Source organism: Sander lucioperca, chromosome 18 (assembly GCF_008315115.2).
Source record: "Sander lucioperca isolate FBNREF2018 chromosome 18, SLUC_FBN_1.2, whole genome shotgun sequence".
Taxonomy (NCBI): domain Eukaryota; kingdom Metazoa; phylum Chordata; class Actinopteri; order Perciformes; family Percidae; genus Sander; species Sander lucioperca.
In genome coordinates this window covers 11,621,677-11,641,942 of record NC_050190.1, presented here as the reverse complement: position 1 = coordinate 11,641,942, position 20,266 = coordinate 11,621,677, and the positions used below count along the sequence as shown (strand labels likewise).

General features: G+C 40.4%; 1 protein-coding gene across 3 annotated transcripts in view; it reads right to left on the bottom strand.

The window, feature by feature from the left end:
- Positions 1-20,266, bottom strand: part of asap2a (ArfGAP with SH3 domain, ankyrin repeat and PH domain 2a) — a 60,225-nt gene that overhangs the window by 23,406 nt on the left and 16,553 nt on the right. For 2 of the 3 annotated variants that reach the window (XM_035994527.1, XM_031278646.2), the window contains exons 2-4: positions 13,877-13,949; positions 6,276-6,421; positions 5,238-5,312 (exon numbers count right to left, since the gene is read on the bottom strand). In XM_035994527.1, coding sequence (XP_035850420.1) covers positions 5,238-5,312; positions 6,276-6,421; positions 13,877-13,949 — 294 coding nt within the window. Of the gene's footprint in view, positions 1-5,237; positions 5,313-6,275; positions 6,422-13,876; positions 13,950-19,143; positions 19,239-20,266 lie in introns of those variants that run through there. The other variant, XM_035994528.1, reaches the window with a different exon arrangement.

Genomic DNA, 20,266 nt, shown 5'->3' with positions numbered 1-20,266 from the left:
TTCTGTTCATACATGTGAAAAGTACAACTATTTATTTTTGGCTGGACAGACAGCTTATGGCTTTAGTGCATTGTTAGAGCTCCAGAGAGGTGCGTGATCCCACTGTTGACCTCCACTTCAACAGCAGAGGAGTGGCAGGCTCAACTTGTGAGCCCACAGGATCACAGTCCGCTTCACTGAGCCAAGCCAAGTAGCACTCAGCCATTCAGTCAACCAGCTTAAGGGCAGAAACCACCAGAGGAATGAGAGCATAAAAGACTATAAAAATACAAAAGCAGAAAACCATAAACTGAAAGAATGAGCCAGTGAAGAAAAAAGCCAAAGCAAAAGAGGAAATATCCAAAAGAATGTACTGTAGGTCAAGAGAGAGCCAGAAAGAAAAGAGAGGGTGAGCGGAAGGAAATGTCAGCGCCAGAGAGAGGAGAAAATGGTAACAATGGCTAAAAATACCAGAATCAGGCATCGCTGGGCAGGGAATGGCTGAGCAGAATAGGCCAAGGCACGGGGCAAATCACTCCCTGAGAGAGCAGCGAGCTCTTAGTGCCCTGATTCCCTGTCTGGCAGAATCCAAAGGACAGAGGAGGAATGTCACGGGCCTCTATTCGCAAATGTATCACCTCTTCCTACCTACAACCACACATGTCCACGAATAGCACTAACTTCCTCACACCTTTTCCCACTGCGGTAATGAATGTACAACCTGGTCAGCAGCAATGAAGGTAGAGTTTAATTTGGATCTGTAGTGTTTTTGGACGTGTACACTTAAAACGGTCAGTTCACCCAAATAATAAAAAAAACTCTGGTGGTATCTGATAGTTTAGGTTTAACTTGGTTTTTGCTTTGACATGTTTAAGTTGCTTGATTTGTCTTACAAACCAAAACAAAGAAGTTCAAGTTTAAATAGAAAAAAGTTCAATTTAATATCACAGAAAACTAAAATCAGCAAATCCCCAAAGAATCAACCTAGAACCAAAGAATATTTGTCATTTCTGTTTGAAAAATTACTAACAATTATTAAAATTGCAGATTAACTTTCTGTCATTTAACAAAAAAAACGAATTGGCTAAATATTTCCTGGCTATTGCTCTGGATAATCCACAGACCACAGCGAGTGCTTCTGTGTAGAAAGTAGTAAGCAACCAGGACAGGCATTGTTTCTGCAAAGTCTGCACGTTATCATTAAAAAATATAAATGTCCTTTTTCATGGTACAAACTACCTCTGTCATATAAGTAGTGGAGGCAGAAAACTAAGAAACAGATATCTCAAAACAAATAAAAACCAAAATCTGCATGACTAGGTAGCAATAGAAGCTAGTGGGGAAATGTGCTTTTGTTAAAATTTGGGTGAACTGACCCTTTAATCTACTACTTCTGCTGTTTGTATACCCTCTGTTCGGTAACTTTAAAAACTACTGATGCTGCTGATGTTTGAGTTGATAGTGTGCAAACTAATGAGAAACGCGCCTCGTTTAGTATTTGCTCTTTTCTAAAATCTCAGAATGCGTGGGTGTTTCGGGTGTTCACGACCCACTAAACCACAATGAGACAGGGTGCAGGAGCCCAGAGTCCCCCTCCTTACACTCTTTACTTACATAAACACACAACAGATCTGCAGCAACTATCCAGACACTGTAACTGAATAGTGATAAGCTAATATGATATGACTCATGGTGGGTTAGAAACACAGACTGGCCAATGAGGGGGTCGGCTGTAGGCATGACATCATGTCGGCGTCCACTCTGAAAGTCCGCTGTTAGCAGAAAGGTCTTGTGGACTCAGCATTTTTCGTTTTCCACTGACTGGAGTGTTAGGGGTGTGTTCATCTTCAGTAAAAACACTACTGGGTCTTCCAGGTGACCCACCCCAGCCTTTTATGCTAGTGCTGGACTAAGTGAACTGTATCCTTAACAAAGACTACTTCAGTTAAATATTTCTGTCAAACAAAGGCTTTTTACAGTTATCCTGTTCATGAAATACCAATTGCCCTCTGTGGTGATGAGATGAGGTGGAAAATGGTTGAGCAGCAGTGACAGGTTGCTAGGTGGTAGTACTCTAATCACAGAGCCATTAGCGGCTGTCTCCCTCTGGGTTAGTTCATTGCACTCATTGCCAGACAGCAAGACAGCACTGGCAGAATATTAACAAGCTCCAAGAGACCAACGGCCACCAAGAAGCCATTAAGTCCGGAGTTAAATCAAATGAAAGGACTGGTGGCTATTATAGCTGCCACACAGCTGCAGTAATTGTGGAGCATTTTAAGATACCAGATTGATCTTTTAGGGATATTTTGTTTATACACTTTCTTCAGAGAGATGCTCCTGCTTCCCTGGCCGTTTTGTTCCTTAAAAGTATTTTTCCTCTGTATGCTCAGTCTCCCATGGAGAGACATTAGTCTTAATTTTGCATTTATTTACAATTCGCTAAATGTGTCGATTGGGTTACATTTGTGTGTGGAGTTTTGAGCCTCTGATACACACATGCACAATGCGTTTAAGTGCTGGTGGACAACTTCACAATTCTTTTCAGCACGTTCATTTGGAATTTCAAAGTTGGAAAGGCTCGTCACCGTTCTCACAATATTTAAGGAAATATTTTTAAATGTAATATTCCAGTGTCATATGGCTTTAATTTTGGCAACTTCAAATTCACTGACTACACTGTTTTTGTCAAATGAAGCATGTAGAGGCTGTGCCCCATTCATTACCCCTATAGATGAAAATAAAAACGTATAAAAATCTTTAGACATGCAGAAGAAGCTTTTCAAAAGCAGATGTTATTAGATCAACTTGAAGTTGTTAAAATATATGCAGACGTATTTTGTCCTATATGTCATACACAAATCTTGTTTTTATTTGTGGATCATGAAAAACCCAACACTAATTTCTCTCCATAGACTTCTCTGATCTTTATATACATCCCTTGTCATCTCCAATGACATCCATGACATCTGACTTCATCCTACTCTACTTCCTTTTCTCCCTGCAGTCTAAACAGCCTTTCATGCAGGTCTGGACTTCCTGCTTTCCCCTCTCCTAACAGGTACTTTCCCTGGGAGAGGACAGGAGTGAAGAAGCAGAATAATGACAGAGGAGGAGGAAGACGATGAAGGGGAAGGAAGGGACAAGTGAACAGCCTGGGGCTGTGGAGGTGAGCAAGAGGTTGGAAGGGGGGTGTAGCCTTGAACAAAGACAAGAAATAATCCATAATTTCATCTACTTTCCTTCCTCTGACACTTGAAGCTTACTTTCTGAGGTTTATTGACATTACAACAGTGGTGACATTTATATAAGTGTGTGAGTCCTGAGGTATAAAATAACCAGCAGCTCATTAGCCCCCATGTCATTGGGGTAATGAGAATCATCATAGGGGTAATGAGCAATAAGTGGGTAAGTATTACAGATGTGACTGGCTGCCACAGCCTGAGGGAGAGGGTGGGCGGCGGGGACAGAGTGAAGGAGACAGAGAGCGAGAGAGTGGAGTTAAGAGAGAGAGGAAAGGAAATCATGGAAGAGAAAAGCAGATAGATGCTGAAAAGAAAACACTGCACTTGAGAGACGCACAAAAGAGCAAGAGAAAAAAAAAAGAAGAGAACAACAGTTCAGAGGTCGAGACAAAGCCAAGCGGCCGAGGGTCATGGGGACAACTGCCGTTTCTACAGCAACCAGACTCATTAGAGAGCTGGCTTAATCGCATCATACCTCGGTGAAAACCACAGCCAATCATGTGACTGGAGAGTGAAAGGTCACAGACCGCCGTGGACAGTAACAAGTGCTGATTGCATTACAGAGCTGCACAATGTTAACGAGTGTCTGTCTGGGTTTGGTCCGGTTGGTGGACACACATGACTGACTGGCTGACTAACTAACTAAGGGGTTGTATGTCAGTATACATAGGGCTGCGTATTGAACCTCAATTTATTTTGTGTATTTTTATATACAATACATGCCCGCTGCGGTTGTTTTAGTGTGTCCCCCCTGCGGCAACCCCCGCCGCAGCCTAAACGATTCCATTGAATGGAAAGACCTGCGTTATTGCCAGACCGTCAGTTTTAGGGAGACCTTGGTGGCCTATGGGTTTAAGGCACCATGAATTGCTAAGCCCCAGTTTGAGTCTGGGTAAGAAGAATTGTTGCATGTCATTCCCCATCTTTCTCTCCCCTCATTTCCTGTGATCTCCCTACAATCAGATCTCTAAGAAAGGAATAAAATACAAAATACAAAAATAATACAATACAATTTTAGGCCATTTGTGAGACAAAGATTTTGTACACCTACCTGACAACATTTAACATTTATGAACTCTGGACTCTTTTGTTAAAAGAAAAGAAAAGGATTTTGTAGAAAAACATTTCTCAAATTAAAGTATTCAAAAAATATTAGTTTGGCATTGGTACCAAAACTATCCAAACATTTCAAACAAAACTAGGTCATAAGAAGGGCAAGTCTTTCTAAGATAATTCAGATTTGGGTCTTGTATTTGGTAACTGGCCTGTTGGTCAACTTCAAACAATCAGTTCAACACTTCAATCTGTTTTCATTTAGTTTCTTGAATACCTCTGTACCTGGCGAGGGGCCACTTTGTGTTTGATAAGTTTTACAAAGGCTGCGACATATCGCAAAAAACACAGATTTTTTGTGTTAGTTGACAGAAAATATCAGTAGAAAACTGCACTTTAAAATGTAACTGTCATTCTTTTTTTTTTTTTTTAATGGTGCCTTTTATGTTCAATTCAATGTTCAAATTGTTTAATAAAAGAATCTTGGAAATTATTTCCTTCCGTTTGTTTTAAATTCAACAAGCAACTTGTTTTATTTTAGCAGAATACTGAAAGTACACTTTAATATCTGTGTATTTATCGCAAGTAATCTCATTATCGCGATATTCAACAACGTTATCACATATTGCATATTTTCTTCATATTGTGCAGCCCTACTGTCTATCTAGTCTCTTCTCAACTTTTATTTTTTATGAAAACAGAAAGAAGCCTGAGGCATATCAGAGAAGCTTGTTATTAACCTTATTAGCAAGACAGCATGACATCAAGGATGGCACTGATTGTCAAGGTAGCTTTAAACCACTTTAAACCAGCAGATTCAATTTTACACATGATAAAACTTATAAAACTTCTTGTGGTCACTGATGATTCAGCACAAAGCTAAGCTCTGTTCATCTACTCATATAACACTTCCTGTGCGGTAGTAGAGTAACACAAGACCATGCGGTTTTGTTGCCTTACCCCTTTGACTCCTTTCAGGTCTCCTTTCAGCAGGCTGTCCAGAGGAAAGGTGATGATGTTGTTCATGTTTTGGAACTGGAGGAGGGTGAGGAAAAGACAGATAAGAGTTGAAAGGTTGCATCAGAGGATTTAAACCTGCAGGAGACTAAAAGTCAGGGGCGCCTGACACCACAAAGATGTAATCCTTTTACTGTATTGTTTGAGTGTGTGCAATACGAAAAGAGCTAAACGACAAAAGGAGCCTCTCAGGCAAAAGTGCAAGCAAGTTTTCTTCTCATTATAAGAGGCTGAACGAGCTAAATGAGGCACAACATTACTAGGAAATACCCATTTCTAAAGCAATTGGGGACAATGGGTTAATTATACTTTGCCAGTCTCTCTTATGTCCCAAAGTTTGTACATCAGCATTTGCACCGTTTTTCAATCGCTAAGAAATTGAATTTTCACACCATTCAAAATATAACACGATCCATTATGAGACAATTAACTCCCCTGTTTGTGAGTTACTGAGAGCCTCTGTGTGTAATGCTGCACATGTAATCTAGAAACCGAGAGCTTGCTAAAGCTTTGAGAGATTACATCTTCACATCCAGGTCATATTCTTTAATCACAGGTCATCACATATTTCTTTAATATACGGTGTTGAGATAACACTAATATGAAAATCTCAAGCTCCTGGTCTCAGTGTGAGTCGATACAGTGTCCAGGGGGAAGCGACATACCTCACATGATGGTGTCAGATTTTTCTAATAAAGCTTCGGCCTTAATACAAACCTGGCTTTAACAGATCAGGTTGAATTAGATCCAGGAGATATTTGGTGTTGCAGTGGCTCTTTGGCCATCTCAATGGAAAAACTCGAGCTACCTCCCCAAGGGCTTGATGTTCCAGCTGGACTCAGTATGTGCTTGGTGTGTGTGTATGTGTGTGTGTGTGTGTGTGTTAGAGAACGCAGACAGTGACTCAAGGGGATAGAGACAATTAGGGAGAGGATGGAAATCTTTCTTTGTCCACACATACACAACACACAGTAGACTCACCAGATTTTTGAAAAGCGCAGTGAGCTCCTTGGTGAAGACAGAGAATTTGAGGAAAGCTGAACCCAGATCAGGATCATCTCTGTACACGCAATTTTCTCCAAACTTCTCCAGAGCCTGAGTGTACTGCTCCTCGTTCTCTACGTGGGCTGGAAAACAAACACACACACACACACACACACACACACACACACACACGTCAGCTTTGACAGGTTGTAGGAATCAAACTAAGGGCTTTTACTCTCTGATGATTGTTACAAGTCAACATCAGTGAAAAAAGATCCACTTTTCTGGCTGGTCAATCCACCCATTACAGTTCAAAGTATTCCCAGGTGGTACGAGCTGCCCACCACTGATTGGTCCATTTGTCTCTACTTTTCCCAACTTTCTCCCACTACATTGCAACATTCTGCTCTGATGAATTAGTGCAAAGCAAAAATACAATGTGATCAATCAATGAACCGCCTGCTGAGCTGAATCAGACAGATCATCTTGTCAATGTAATTATTATGATGAACCTTTAATAATGACATACATGGCCTTTGCTTTGAGATGATTTCCCTGAAGGTTTGCATATTATATTGCAGAGGTAAGGCCTCCATTATAAAACACGGCAGTTTTCTCATGTTTCCAGGTTAAAGCAATAGCCCCTCCAAATATCTGTGCACATCCCTGCCTAGATGATTCCACTTAATTCACTTCACGCCAGACTAGGCAGCTGATAACAGCTAATGCCATTGGGACAGCGGTGGAGCGAGGGATGGAGCACTGGGTACTGTTGCTATGAGAACACTCACTAGGAGACGTGAAGGAGAGAGAGGGAGGGACTCGAGGGAAAAAAGAGAAGAGGGATGTGTAAAAATATGGGGATGCACACTAAAAGACACATGCTGCCACATCATGACTCAGCTTTTCATCTGACACGCACGCACACACACACACACAAACACACACATGCACGCACACACAAGGCAGGTTTATAGATGAAGCTGGATATGCTCATGTCTCTGCTGCAGAGATATCCATCATGTTATTAAAAGGGAAAGCTGAAAGCCTCTGAGTCACTACCTGCTGATCTCACATCAGACAAATCCAATTTAAACCACTGCTGAGGTGCATGATAAAGCTCATGAGACACAAGTGGTAGTTTTGAACAGCTAGTACAAAGTACCTAAGATAATGTTTTTTTCTCTCAATACAACTAGAGACGACGAACCCAAAGTAACCCTTTTTTTTTTTAAAACAAACCAAGCACATTTAACTAACTGATTTATCGTTAAATTAGTCAATAAAATGTTATATAACAGTGAAAAAAACCACAAAGCTCATCAGCAAATTGCTCATTTTGCCCAACCAACAGTCAAAAACTAAATTCACAATAATCTAAAACAGAAACAACAAATCCTCCTCACATTTGAAGTTTTACTGCAATGACAAATAATTATTCAATGATTAAAATTTGCAGCCAATTAACTTTTTGTAGATCAAATCTAAAAATGTACGTTACCATGCGCATTTAATGCACTTCATACAGATGTTAGCTGTTATGACCCAACATTTGTTTTGACAGTAGAGACATATTTTTTTCCGAATGATGGAGCCATTTAATTTATTTGCATTTATGACCCAAAATTGAAATAGCACAAAACATACCCTATCTTTTCATTCAGTAGACTAAAAACTAGAGCTGAAACACTCAACAATTCAACAATTATCAACAACTTAATCTGCAACTATTTTGCTCATTGAGGATTAAAAATAGCTTCTGGTTCAAAGCAGTGAAACAGAGATATAATAAACTTCAATCCTGTGTCAGACACCGAGCCTTACCACACACCCGCAGTCTATGGCTTACACATCAGCTCCAGCTGTTTGGCTGTGGCTCTGCCAGGCTCTGAGCTGACAGGGCGGTGGCCTGCTGTTGTTTTTGAAGTGGCACGAGAGCTCTGCTATTCAGCGCCGACAAACAGCCCAAACTCCCCTGGGCTGCTTAGTGAGTACATGTGTATTTGTTGTAACGTGACCTAACACATTACACATGCAGTCTACAGTGTATTGCAGCTTTGAACCTCAAATGACTACATCACACACTGAGCTAGTTTATGAGTAACCTGGCAGAGAAAGGACACAAAAGAAGTGAGTGAGAAATGAGGGCAGAGGCAGCCTTTTCTTTAGTTTACACTGTAAACAAAACCTGCTAATTGAGTGCTGCTCTACATGTTGCCTAAACATTTCCAATACATAAACCTGGTGTTCAGGGGCTTTCTTAAAGAAACATGAGCTTTGCATGGTTTCAAGAGAATCACTCTAAAAAGTAGACCCTCTTCTGAAACATTTTGTTAACATTGTGTTAATGTTACATGTCCTTTTATTTTTACACTGAACATCCTCTAATGTAGCATTTTGATGCTGAAATGACCTAGATCAGTGGGTCCAGACCTTTTTAGCTTGTGACCCCTCTACTTGAGACCCCTGGTCATCAGTACAATAAAAGAGTTAAGATTAGAGCAAACTCTAAAAAGAAGAAGGCATAATTTTGTGTAGCAAAAATGTGTTTTCATTGCTTTCCTATCCTGTTAATCATCTTGTGATGCACCAAATTTTTATAACAACCTGCTGAACTAGATCTAAAAAACTCTATTAGCATAAAACATACTACTTATTTTACAAATGTTATTTAGCACTGTCAATTTTTTGGTTTGGTTAGTCTTTCCAGAGTGTATTGCCTTTTAGAAAATAACTAATTAAGAGTTTCCATAACATCTGAGATCTTCCTAAATTACTTAATTGGTACTTTCTGACTTTTGGTATTAACAATAAACTTAAAAAAAAATGCTGGGTGTTCATCTGCATTGGTTTTACACCATTTGGCTACTTTCATTCAAAATGTACATATTTCCTTTTGAAACAAAACTGGGTATGTGGGCTTTTTCCACATTTAAAACAAATTACTGTTTCAGAGAAATGTTTGAAAAAAGGTTTTGTGTGTGTGTGTGTGTGTGTGTGTGTGTGTGTGTGTGTGTGTGTGTGTGTGTGTGTGTGTCAGAGAGAGATAGAAAAAAGGATCCCTGTTGCTTGACCTCAGGAAACGATGATCTTGTGTTTACTGGAGGACAGAGACCATGACGTGGTTGAACATACACACAATTTTACAACCAACATAAATGGCCTGCTTATACCCAGTTGTCTCAAACACACACAGAAAAAAATACATACTGTAATATACTAGTTTCCAGGCGTCTGCTGAGGATTATCTGACATCCCCAAGGCTTGTTTCTCACATACAACAGACAACACACACAGTTTAATCACCAGACTGCAGACTGGCCTCCGCTTCCTCTCTCGGTCTCTCCCACACTCATTCCCTCACACTCACCTCCATCAGGCCTGGTGCTCTGACGCTCACTAACACAATGTACAGCCGACCTTAGATCAATTCCATATCTCTCTACGGACTCTATGAAAACAACACTGGACTCCATGTCCACTACGGCCACCGGCACTGAGATAAGAGAGTGTGGCTAACTTTTACCTACAGAAGACAAAGGAGACTTTGTCCTTTATTTCAGTGTCTCATCGGGTATTTTTCCTCAGACATCCATCCAGTTTAATTACATTAGAGCTTGTGGAAGTCTCATTGTCATTGTTTGATTGGCAGCCACGACAGAAATGTACAGTATGTGTATGTGTGCAGCAGTGACTTAAAAGACATGGCCAGCCCAGACGCCATCGAATTGAGTGTTTTTCTAATGCAACATTGGCATAGTGCTGCATTATTCAGCAACTCCACCCAGCCCATACTACAGCAGCTGGAACACGACATTGACTCGTCTGCCTTGTGTCGTTATCTGTTCAGCAGCTTTGGCAGGTCTGTCCAAGAAGCTCTGCTCTATCAGCTCCAGGTTCTTCAGGGGTTTGAGATGCTGCTGCTGGTTTATTCATCAAAACCCACAAGCTGACAACCTGACAGGCCCCTGCAGCAACACAGGGCTCTCGCTCATCTATATACGTAGCTTTCACCATCCATACCCTCTCCATCCTCACCTCCTCATCATTACTGTTCCTCATGTCACTGCCAAAAAATATGCTTCCAGTGTTTTGGGCTCGAAAGCCAGTCATACCAGGATTGTATTCTTTGAGTATTGAGGCAGTCATGTTGAGGCTCCCTGTTATGCGTCTCATTATTCAGCCTTTATCTCAGCATCCTCTCTGAAGAACATTAATAAAGTGATACAAAACTATATTAAAACATTGAACAGCAGGGAAAAGGAGACTAATTATGACCTAATCGGCTTTGTGTGTTTCATATGATTGATTGCTGAATGTTTGTTGTCTTTTGTGATTTTTTTTATATTTTTTGCTGTGGTGGCAAAGATGCTACCAGCAGAAACACAGTGGCGCTCTCGCTTTTCTGCAGTCCAGCCAAAAGCAGATGGCTCTTTTCTTCCTATTTGGCAGTGCCTTTCCTGGTGCACCGTGCTAATTATGATACAGCGTCCCCACATCGGCGCAATGCCAAAAGCGCAGTTACAAATGACAGAAATCAACACTTGATAGAAAACTGTGAAGACACCTGTGAGAGTTTTGTTGGGAACAGGGGGCAGCATAAAATTTGATGGAGGCGGACACCTCATAATTCTCTGTGCAGTAAAAACCTTGGATGGGGAACTTTTTAGCAAACGGTTGCTTATTCAGACATCCAGCAGTTACAGAGCAACATTATCAGTCATTTGGAATCGCGTTCCTGGCCACATGAATATAAGTCCAATATTTATTATTTTTTTAGCTCTTTTTTTGGTCTCTACCAACTCCTGAGGGAAATATCTGGCTCTTTAGTAGCTAAATGCTATGTTCACCTGCTAGTCGCTAACTCTGTCCATCTGGCATTTAGTGCTGAGCAGATAGTTTACAATGGGTTTATTAGAGCTTTTTTGCTGAAAACAGCTGCCTGCTGCAGCACTGAGAGCGGTGAGAGTAAACTAAAACAGTGAAGTTGCGGGCCATGAAACCAAAACAATAAGCCGAAAGTCTGCTCTGTAGAGCTGAGAACTGCAGAGTCAGGTAATAATTTGGTTTGTCAGTAAGAGAGACCTCTTTTTCACATTACACAGCTATTTGATCAATTGTTTGATAATGTAAAAATATTGATTGGTGCAGCTTTAAGTATAGAGCACCTGTAGTAAATGGGCTAAAACAGCTGACTCTATATTTAAAACGCACGCACGCACCTTTCATGTCAATCAATTTATTATTTGTCACATGAAATCATTTAAAAATAAAATTTCAGTTAAATGTATCACATCTGTCCTTCAATTTATGCATTGAAAACAGTAATGGGATGACAAAATACAGGTTCTGAGTCTGGCAGCGGCAAAAAGACATGAATGTGTAAATGCATTTTTAACAGTGAGGTGAGAACAGGAGTGTGTCCATGCCTCAGTACCCACACACAAACACATTGTGCGCCCCTCCCCAGCTGTTCCTTTGGGGGTCTGGATCAGACAGCTGTCCCTCTGGTCTAACAGAACAGAGCTCATACTGTTCTGAAAAAAAGATATGCTCAGCACATTGTTCAGAGGTCTCTCTCCCTCTTTCGCTCCCTCTCTCTCTTTGGCTCAGCGGGGTTCTGTCAGGCAGGCCAAACAAAAGACACTGGAAACACCCAACACTGGCACAACCAGCCACAATGAGTATGGAAATAACTATCCTCCCTACCTTTGCCTTAAAGGCAGTGGAACAAATGCATTGGGGTGTAATTAATATTTGATTTTTATTTTAAATTTATTGTACATTTTGTATTAAACTAATTATCCTGTGTAAAAACAATACAAAGAGAATAAAACACCAATGTTTAAGATGCCACAGCTCAATGTGATGTCTTGAAATTGCTTGCTTAGTCTGTCCAGTGGCCACAAAACACCAAATTATTCTTTGTTATTTATCAAAGAGAGAAATACATTATGAAAAAGATATAAGATATGTAATAAATCATCAGTCATTCCCAAACTGTGGTCCGCGGACCACTAGTGATCTGTGAGAGTAGTGCAGGTGGTCCTTAGAAAAGCAATATAAAATATAAAATAGTTTTTTAACCTTCATTTTACCAGGAAATTCCCATAAAAATTAAGAATATGTATATTGATATAACATTTAAATTTAAATTAAATTGTCAAGTTATTGTGTGATTACTAAAATAGTCTAGTGGCACTCGGCCGTGACGTTAAAGCCCAAACTCTGAAGATTAATAATCCCCTTAAAATCGCCAAAGGTTTTGAAATGTTGACTATATCCAAGTGTTTTTATTACTGTATAGATTTAATACTCCATTGATATGGAAATAAGCCTGCTGTTCAAATGAACCTGATTATGCCCTCGGGTGCTTGAGTAAATAAATAAATTAAATATGTCGCAGCCGTTGTGTGCAGTAAACTTTCTTTTAACAAGCCTGTTGTACTGATGCGATAACCAGTTATAGTTTTAGTGCTAGTAGGCCTATTAAGAGGTGTGGATTAATTCAGGTAGGACTGTGTGTAGATATATTTTATTATGTGTATTATGAGGTGGTCCATGAAAATTCTTGATCACAAATAGTGGTCCACACACACAAAACATTTGAAAACCCTTGCTCTAGTGTAGAGAGGATACAGGCAGTCATGGTGTGTCAAAGAATAAAGGTTATAAGGATTTACTCTTTTTTTTTTATACCTAACATCATGCACAGTATTGCTATGAATTATGTAAGAGTGTTTTTTTTTTTAATCTGATGAAACATCTACTCTATTCCCAATACTAATACAATCCCAAAACTCACTTACTTGGTTCAGTGCTTTCGCAAGTTTCACAGCGCTAATTGCCGAGATAATGTTTTAATATATTGACTGGGTACTTGTGGGGGAAAGAACAAATCCAAGCTAGAATAAATGTGTAAATGCTGCTTGTTGGTTGAAGGAGAATTAAACATAATGAGAGAAAGACATTTATCTCTTGATTGGGCTTTGACCGGGCTTTGTTAACATGCTGAGAGGATGTGGTTATTTGGGGAGCCAGCTGAGAGAAGAGGTATAGATAGAGAGATAGAGAGTAGATAGATAGATAGATAGATAGATAGATAGATAGATAGATAGATATAGAGAGAGATATAGAGAGATAGATAGACATAGAGAGATATAGAGAGAGATATAGATAGACAGAGAGATAGATAGACAGACAGACAGACAGACAGACAGACAGAGAAAGAACAAAGGAAAGAAAGAAAAATGTTGGCCTTTTTGTGCAGTACTGTGTGTGTGTTTCTGTGTGCGTGTGTGTGTGTGTGTGTGTGTGTGTGTGTGTGTGTGTGTGTGTGTGGTGTGAGGTGGTCCGCGAAAATTCTTGATCACAAATAGTGGTCCACACACACAAAAAGTTTGAAAACCCCTGTAATAAATAACCGATTGACTGATCATTTTAACACCAAAAGAGCTAGCTGTTTGTCATAAAATTGAGCTTGAAAACATCTTTGAAGGTTTCTGACTAAAGTGGATTTTCATTTCCTTATCTTAGCACTTTGCTAAGATAAGGAAATGAAAATCCTGAAGTCAGACAGGTCAGACAGGAGGACTCACCCAGACCAGATGTGTAGATGGCTTTCACAGACTTCTTCATCTTGTACAGAACACTTCGGTCCACATCCAGAGCCTGGACAGACACACAAAGAAGCAGACATTGGGATGTCACCACTCAAGTTAGATTTCAAGTTGATTAAAGAAATATGTCATTTTTAGAGTACGTCAATTTTTGAGTTGTTATTTCTGCAAATCATGTTTTAAAAAGCCTGCGTCAATGTAAATCACGCTTGTCGCCATTTTTCTGACACTCTTTCATATGACCGTTGCTAGGTAGCAAGCCATGTATGAGGATGACATCCCCATTTTTAAGTGGTGGGTACTGTTTGTGTGTGTGTGTGTGTGTGTGTGTGTGTGTGTGTGTGTGTGTGTGTGTGTGTGTGTGTGTGTGTGTGTGTGTGTGTGTGTGTGTCTACGCCATCTCAACTCTGACTGCAAGTAATGAATTATTCAAGGAAAAGCTAAGAATAGACCTGAACTCCATCATCGGTTATTGTGTTAGTGTGTGTGTGTGTGTGTGTGTGTTATTGTGTGTGTGTGTGTGTGTGTTAGTGTGTGTCTTTATTAGTATAATAGCTTGTAGGGCAAGAGCAGTAAGCATCTGAGGTCTCTTACATGAAGGAAAATTTCCCTGAGAGGTGTATACACGGGCACACACATGACTAACCATAGTCACACACACACTTTCACATGCATTGAGCCCAGACTCACACACTAACCAGAACAAACACTGGGAGTCCAGCTGAGACAATGCAGCACTGTACCAGTGATGAGTGAGGGAGTCTCTCGGGATGAGGGGGATTTTGGAAAATTAGTTTTTAGGGACTTTATTAAGTACGTCCGGCGCCACTTTTCCCTGCCCTGCTCCCCAACTGACTGACACATATCAGAACCCCCTAGACCCTTTGACAACAAAAGCACACAATGGCCCTCATTCAGCTGCAACACACAACAAATACTATACACACCCACACTGCACAGCAACACCACTAGATGTGATGACAACACATATTAAATCCATAAATCTGTGCAGTATTAGCTGTTTACTATTGCGAAATGAAAAACCGCTCCGCACTTAGTTTTCCATGTGGACACACACACACACACACACACACACACACACACACACACACACACACACACACACACACACACACACACACACACACACACACACACACACACACACACACAAGCGAGAGAGAAAGACAAGCGTGACTCTAAAGGGATAAGTGTCACAGAGGGACGGGCAGAATAAAAAATTAACCCAGAGATTAAAGAAAAGAGGAAGATTGACAATTAGCTCTGACACACTGCAGATGTATCACCATCTGCAAGCGTATCCATAGCATTTTTGGAGGTGCCCTTTTTTATTATTACACTTTTATTAAATAATAAGGCTTGCTAAGCTTCAGGGAAAAGGAGCAGTGGCTCTACATCGCACAGCAAAGGCCACGCATTTAATGGCTGAGGTGAATGGTTAAACAGCCATCTAGTAACAACATTTACTCTGTCAGATTCGGCTCAGCAGTTGAGTTGAGTTTTTACAAGTTGGGAGGAGTAAAGACAAACAGCCTAATCAGTCACAAACAGTTGCTAATGTGTGAAAAAAAACAAAACTCAAGGCTGCATTGCAATTCAGACACAAGGCTGAAGTTAGTTAGATAATCACCAGCTGGACACACATTTTACCATATCAGCCATTTTTACAAACAGACATGTCGGAGTAGGGAAAAGCACAGGTGTAATTGATAACGACTGAATTCCATTTAGCTGCTACAGTTTCAGGGTCCTGGTATTGTGCATACTGGCTCACGGTCATCGTTAATGTTATTAGTAACACCTGTGCTTTTCCTGCTATGATAAGTCTAATGATGCATTGCAGGCAACCCGTAACTCGTGCTTTCACAACCCGTAACTCATGTTTTCACAACCCGTGAAAGTGCCCTTACGGCAGTCAAACCTTACTAAACTAACTTACAAAAGTTACTACTCGTGAACTCGTACCAGATCGTTGTACTCCCAGTTACAGTCTTGACGTCACATACACATATCAACACATATCACATATCAATAACAACAATATCAACCCCTGTTGATGCTGTACAGACGGTGATTAACAGTGAGAAATAGAAATAAATATACATAAATAGGCAATTCCGCACATTGTAATAAAAAAAATAAATACACATACGATTGTGTACTACTACAGGTTATGTTTATTAAATGAAGCCCAAAATATGTCACCGACTAGAAATCGCTAGCATCAGCTAGCGTTAGCTAACGCTAGTTAAGGTTAACATCAACGTTAGTTAGCTGCTAGCTAACGCTAGCTAGAAGAGTTTGTCGTGACTTTGCCTGGAACGCTACCAAGTCGTGAGTCGTGACTTGAAGTCGTAACTTACGGGCTAAAAATTGTGTCTGGAACATGTCATTGCAACCAATTTTCTCATCTATGTTGCTGTACGAGCTGTGTCATAATTATTCAGAAACATTTTTAGAGAGATGGACAACACCAGACCTGAATTTACTGTTATACATTTTTCCAGCTATATGTGGCTTTATTACTTCTTCACCTTTCATGGCTTTAGCAAGGATCTTAACAGCGTTGTTGAGTTGCTACATAAGTTACAGTCTCACTCACACCAGACCTCAAGAAACAAACACCTTAAAACAAAATGATTATAATCCAAATGACAAAAAAAAAATCTGTGTAGATTAGATTTAAAAAGAATCATCACAACCTTTACCCGACAAATGTGTTTACACAAATAAACTCCTTTTAGTAAAAGTTACACATGCTAAAAATAAAATCTGATGTATGAAGGGAACTGTGCAAATTAAAAGAAGCGGACCAGAAGCTACTTGTTCCTCTGAGTAAAAGCAAGACTTACAGTGCTGTGGTTTTAGTTCCTTCAACTACTGTTATCTACTACTTAACTACTCATCTGTTACATATGCCATTATTCTATTAGCTCTGTCTGGCTCGGACAGACTCTGCAACTGTAGCTCAGACCCCACACAGCCATGTGTGTCTGTATACTGTTGAACAGTTATTTTCAAAACAAACGCAGAGAAAAATACAGCTGCAGAGTACTGTCTAAACCACCAAACCAATCCAACCACACAAAGACTTTTTAAGGGTAACTGGAGACAGCCACTGAGTGTTTTCTTAGAATAGCTGATACAACCTTGGGCTCTGCTCTCTACGTTAAATCTACTTCCAGTACTCAGAGCGAATGCCTTGAGAGCACTGAAAGCATCTCTGCTAATAGCTGAGCTTTTGTTAGACAGTAAAAGGCTGGACAGTGGATCTGGCTTTGACATGAGTTTCAGTTTGACCATACTGTATGGATATTTAAATCTCTAAATTGACATATATTTCACAGAACTGCATCACTCGTTCCTGTTCAGTATTGCAGGAAGCATTTCAAAATTAGCCTATGAAACCTGAACTTTAAAACTGTCATTTATTGATTATTTGATGCTGTGAATGTGTTTGGTGGGGAGGACGTGAGGTCAAACAAGGGTGAGCTAATGAAGTAAAAGCATGCAACGGTGTTTACCAACTGAGTGGAGCAAAGAACCAATAAGACACCAGACTGTCTGTGTGTGTTTCATTCATAATTTCATAAGAGAACTGCAAAAATGTGTTGAGACATGTTTGATTCAATACATCAACTGTAATGTCATTATGTACCTTTCTGTTAATGGCTGTCTATGCTTAAATATTGGTTAAATGAATGCAAGTCACATATTCTTGTAGTTAAGCATGTCATAGAAGTGGAGTTGGATAACTTCACAACGTACAAAAAATAATAAATATGACAAAAGAGGAGGCAAATACAAACGCAGCACTCTGACCAAATCAGCTGGGCTCCCTGGCAGTAGCGTTGATGTTTTTGTAGAGTAAGACAAGCCAAATGGACAAGAGATTCATAACAATCTGTTCACTTTGTGACTAAAGCTTTTGGTGCATATGCTGCATTAACACAGTCAGATGGCAGCTATGTGTTCCGCTCTAGTGTCGTGTAACTGCTTTGGTATTAGAAGTATTAGAAGTACAGCACACAGCAACTGTGCAACCCTTCTTCACTGGTTCATTGGCATTCAGATAACTTCAATTTGACCTCATAATATCATAATCATGAGCAGCCTCGTGACCTAAAATGTTTCAGCTGAATTTTCCCAAACACGTTTTGAAAATCGTGATGAATTCAGTTACACTGGGAAAGCTCCCGAGTACGAGTGTGTTGAACTCTGTTAATATGAAGTAGGCTTGTGTTAAAACAGAGCATGTCATAATGTTATCTGCATATGCAAATTACAACACCAGATAAGACTTTTGTAAACCTTTGCAGCTTTAAGAGCAAAACCTTTGCTGTATCCCAATTCCATACTACAATTCGAAGCAAGTTTGGAGTGTGTAGTGTGAAAATGACATTAATTAAAAGTACACTCAGAAAAGCCAGTATGCACTAAATCTGCTTGATTTTGGGGTGTCCCACAAGCAATGCACAAAGGATCTAGAGGAGCTTATAATGGCTTCATAGATTTTGCGTTACTTTTTGTTTACTTGGCAGGGGCTTTTCAGTTCGACTGACATCAGTTGGTACACATACTACTGCCTCATTTCCTGTCAGTATAAAATAGTAAAAGCTATCAACAATGTGGTCTACTGGCACACTGGTAGATAAGCCCCTGGTTGACCTTCACGTGACGTCAGTAATCAGCCTGTGAATCAGTTTGACCAGTCGAAGCCTTACACGCACACTGACATGTACATCACAGCTCCCATCAACCCAAGGTCTCCCTCTTTCTCACACAAACACACACACATAATCAGGCAGTATCACGCTCCAGCAGACCCTTTCAATCTGCACAGAGTGGTCTGACGGGGAAAAGGGGCGAGACAAGAGGGGGGCAGACAGGCGGGGTAATAAACCAATCGCAGCTGAACACAACAAACACACTGCTCTAAATCGTTCACACTCAAACACACAGGACTCTTTAATCACTTTCACACATTTCCACTCCAATGTGCTCTCCATGGTTGAGCAAAGCAACTCTTCTCCGAGCACCGGGCCACCCTATGTGCGAGCCCTCGTTTGTAGCACTCTAAAATTAGAAACTTTTAACCCAAAAAAAACTATTCACAGCTAGAGGGGAATTCCATTGCCGTGTAGCGTTTCAACAGCGCAGGATCAGAGCTGAATCCTCACACAATAGACCGAGCCTCCGAGCCCGGAGCTGCTTCACAAACTCACTTTACATGATGTTACTGCGATGTCAGCATTTTTCATCTCCTGATAGCAGCTCAGAGTAACTAACCAGAGTGGCTCTTTTCTCCCTTCCTGCCGCTGACTTTGGCCCTATCAGAAGGAGGAGGAACCCCAAACTGAATTGAATTAATCTGCGTCTTAATGCATGGCATCATCATCACCATCGTGATTCTAATCAGGCGCCACCTGCTGCCAGCCAATCTACAGAGACTATCACAACACTGATGGGTCATGAATGTTGTTGCCACGGTGATCCATTCACTTATGGTGGTGCATTTCCTGAATAGTAGAGTAACGTGTGTCAGGTTACAGATCTCTGTGAGCACAGTACAGATAGAGAATATCTAATGGGTGTGCATGGACAGACAGAGAGGGAAAGAAGACACTGTAAACCTAATTAATGTTGAGGATGCTCAGATAGATTACAGTATACATTTACATTCAGAGGCAAGCGGACAATGTTTCCATCCTGAGAATATGTAATGTTTGGTCGTTCTGAATGAGACGGTACAACTATTTTAAATATGACACGAGTACAGAGATGAATATGTGAATAAAAAAGAGCAAATCCTGAAGAGATTTCCCTCTCACAGGCTTCATAACCACCTCCTGTTGGCCCTGCAGTTACCACAACCACCATTGGAAGAAAAGACAAAAACAGCATAAGCAGACAAGAGCCCCAAAATAGGTGACCGATTTCTGTATAAAGTAGCATTTTTGACTGCTGTCACAAGGCAAAGCTCAGATGGGTAAGCACATACTTCAACTACGAGGACCCAAGCTAGAGCGAATGGATCCAATGTGCTTGGCCCAGCATTTGTCAAGGTCTTCAAAACCAAAACAAGAAGGGGAAATTAGAAAAAGAGGGTCTCCAAGTCTTCACATAGTGCAGCCATTGTCCACTTTCTGAGTTGTTCACATGAAACATTTGAAGTCCCTTTATACAGCTACAACCCAAGAAGAATGCAAAGCTAATTCTGGATACCAAACTAGGTGGGGGAATTTGTTCTGGATTGGTTTCCGTAAAAAAGTGCACTGCAGATAACAATTCTTTTTAATTATTGATTATTCTGCTGAAAAATAGTTTATTAATGAATTAATTGTTTGG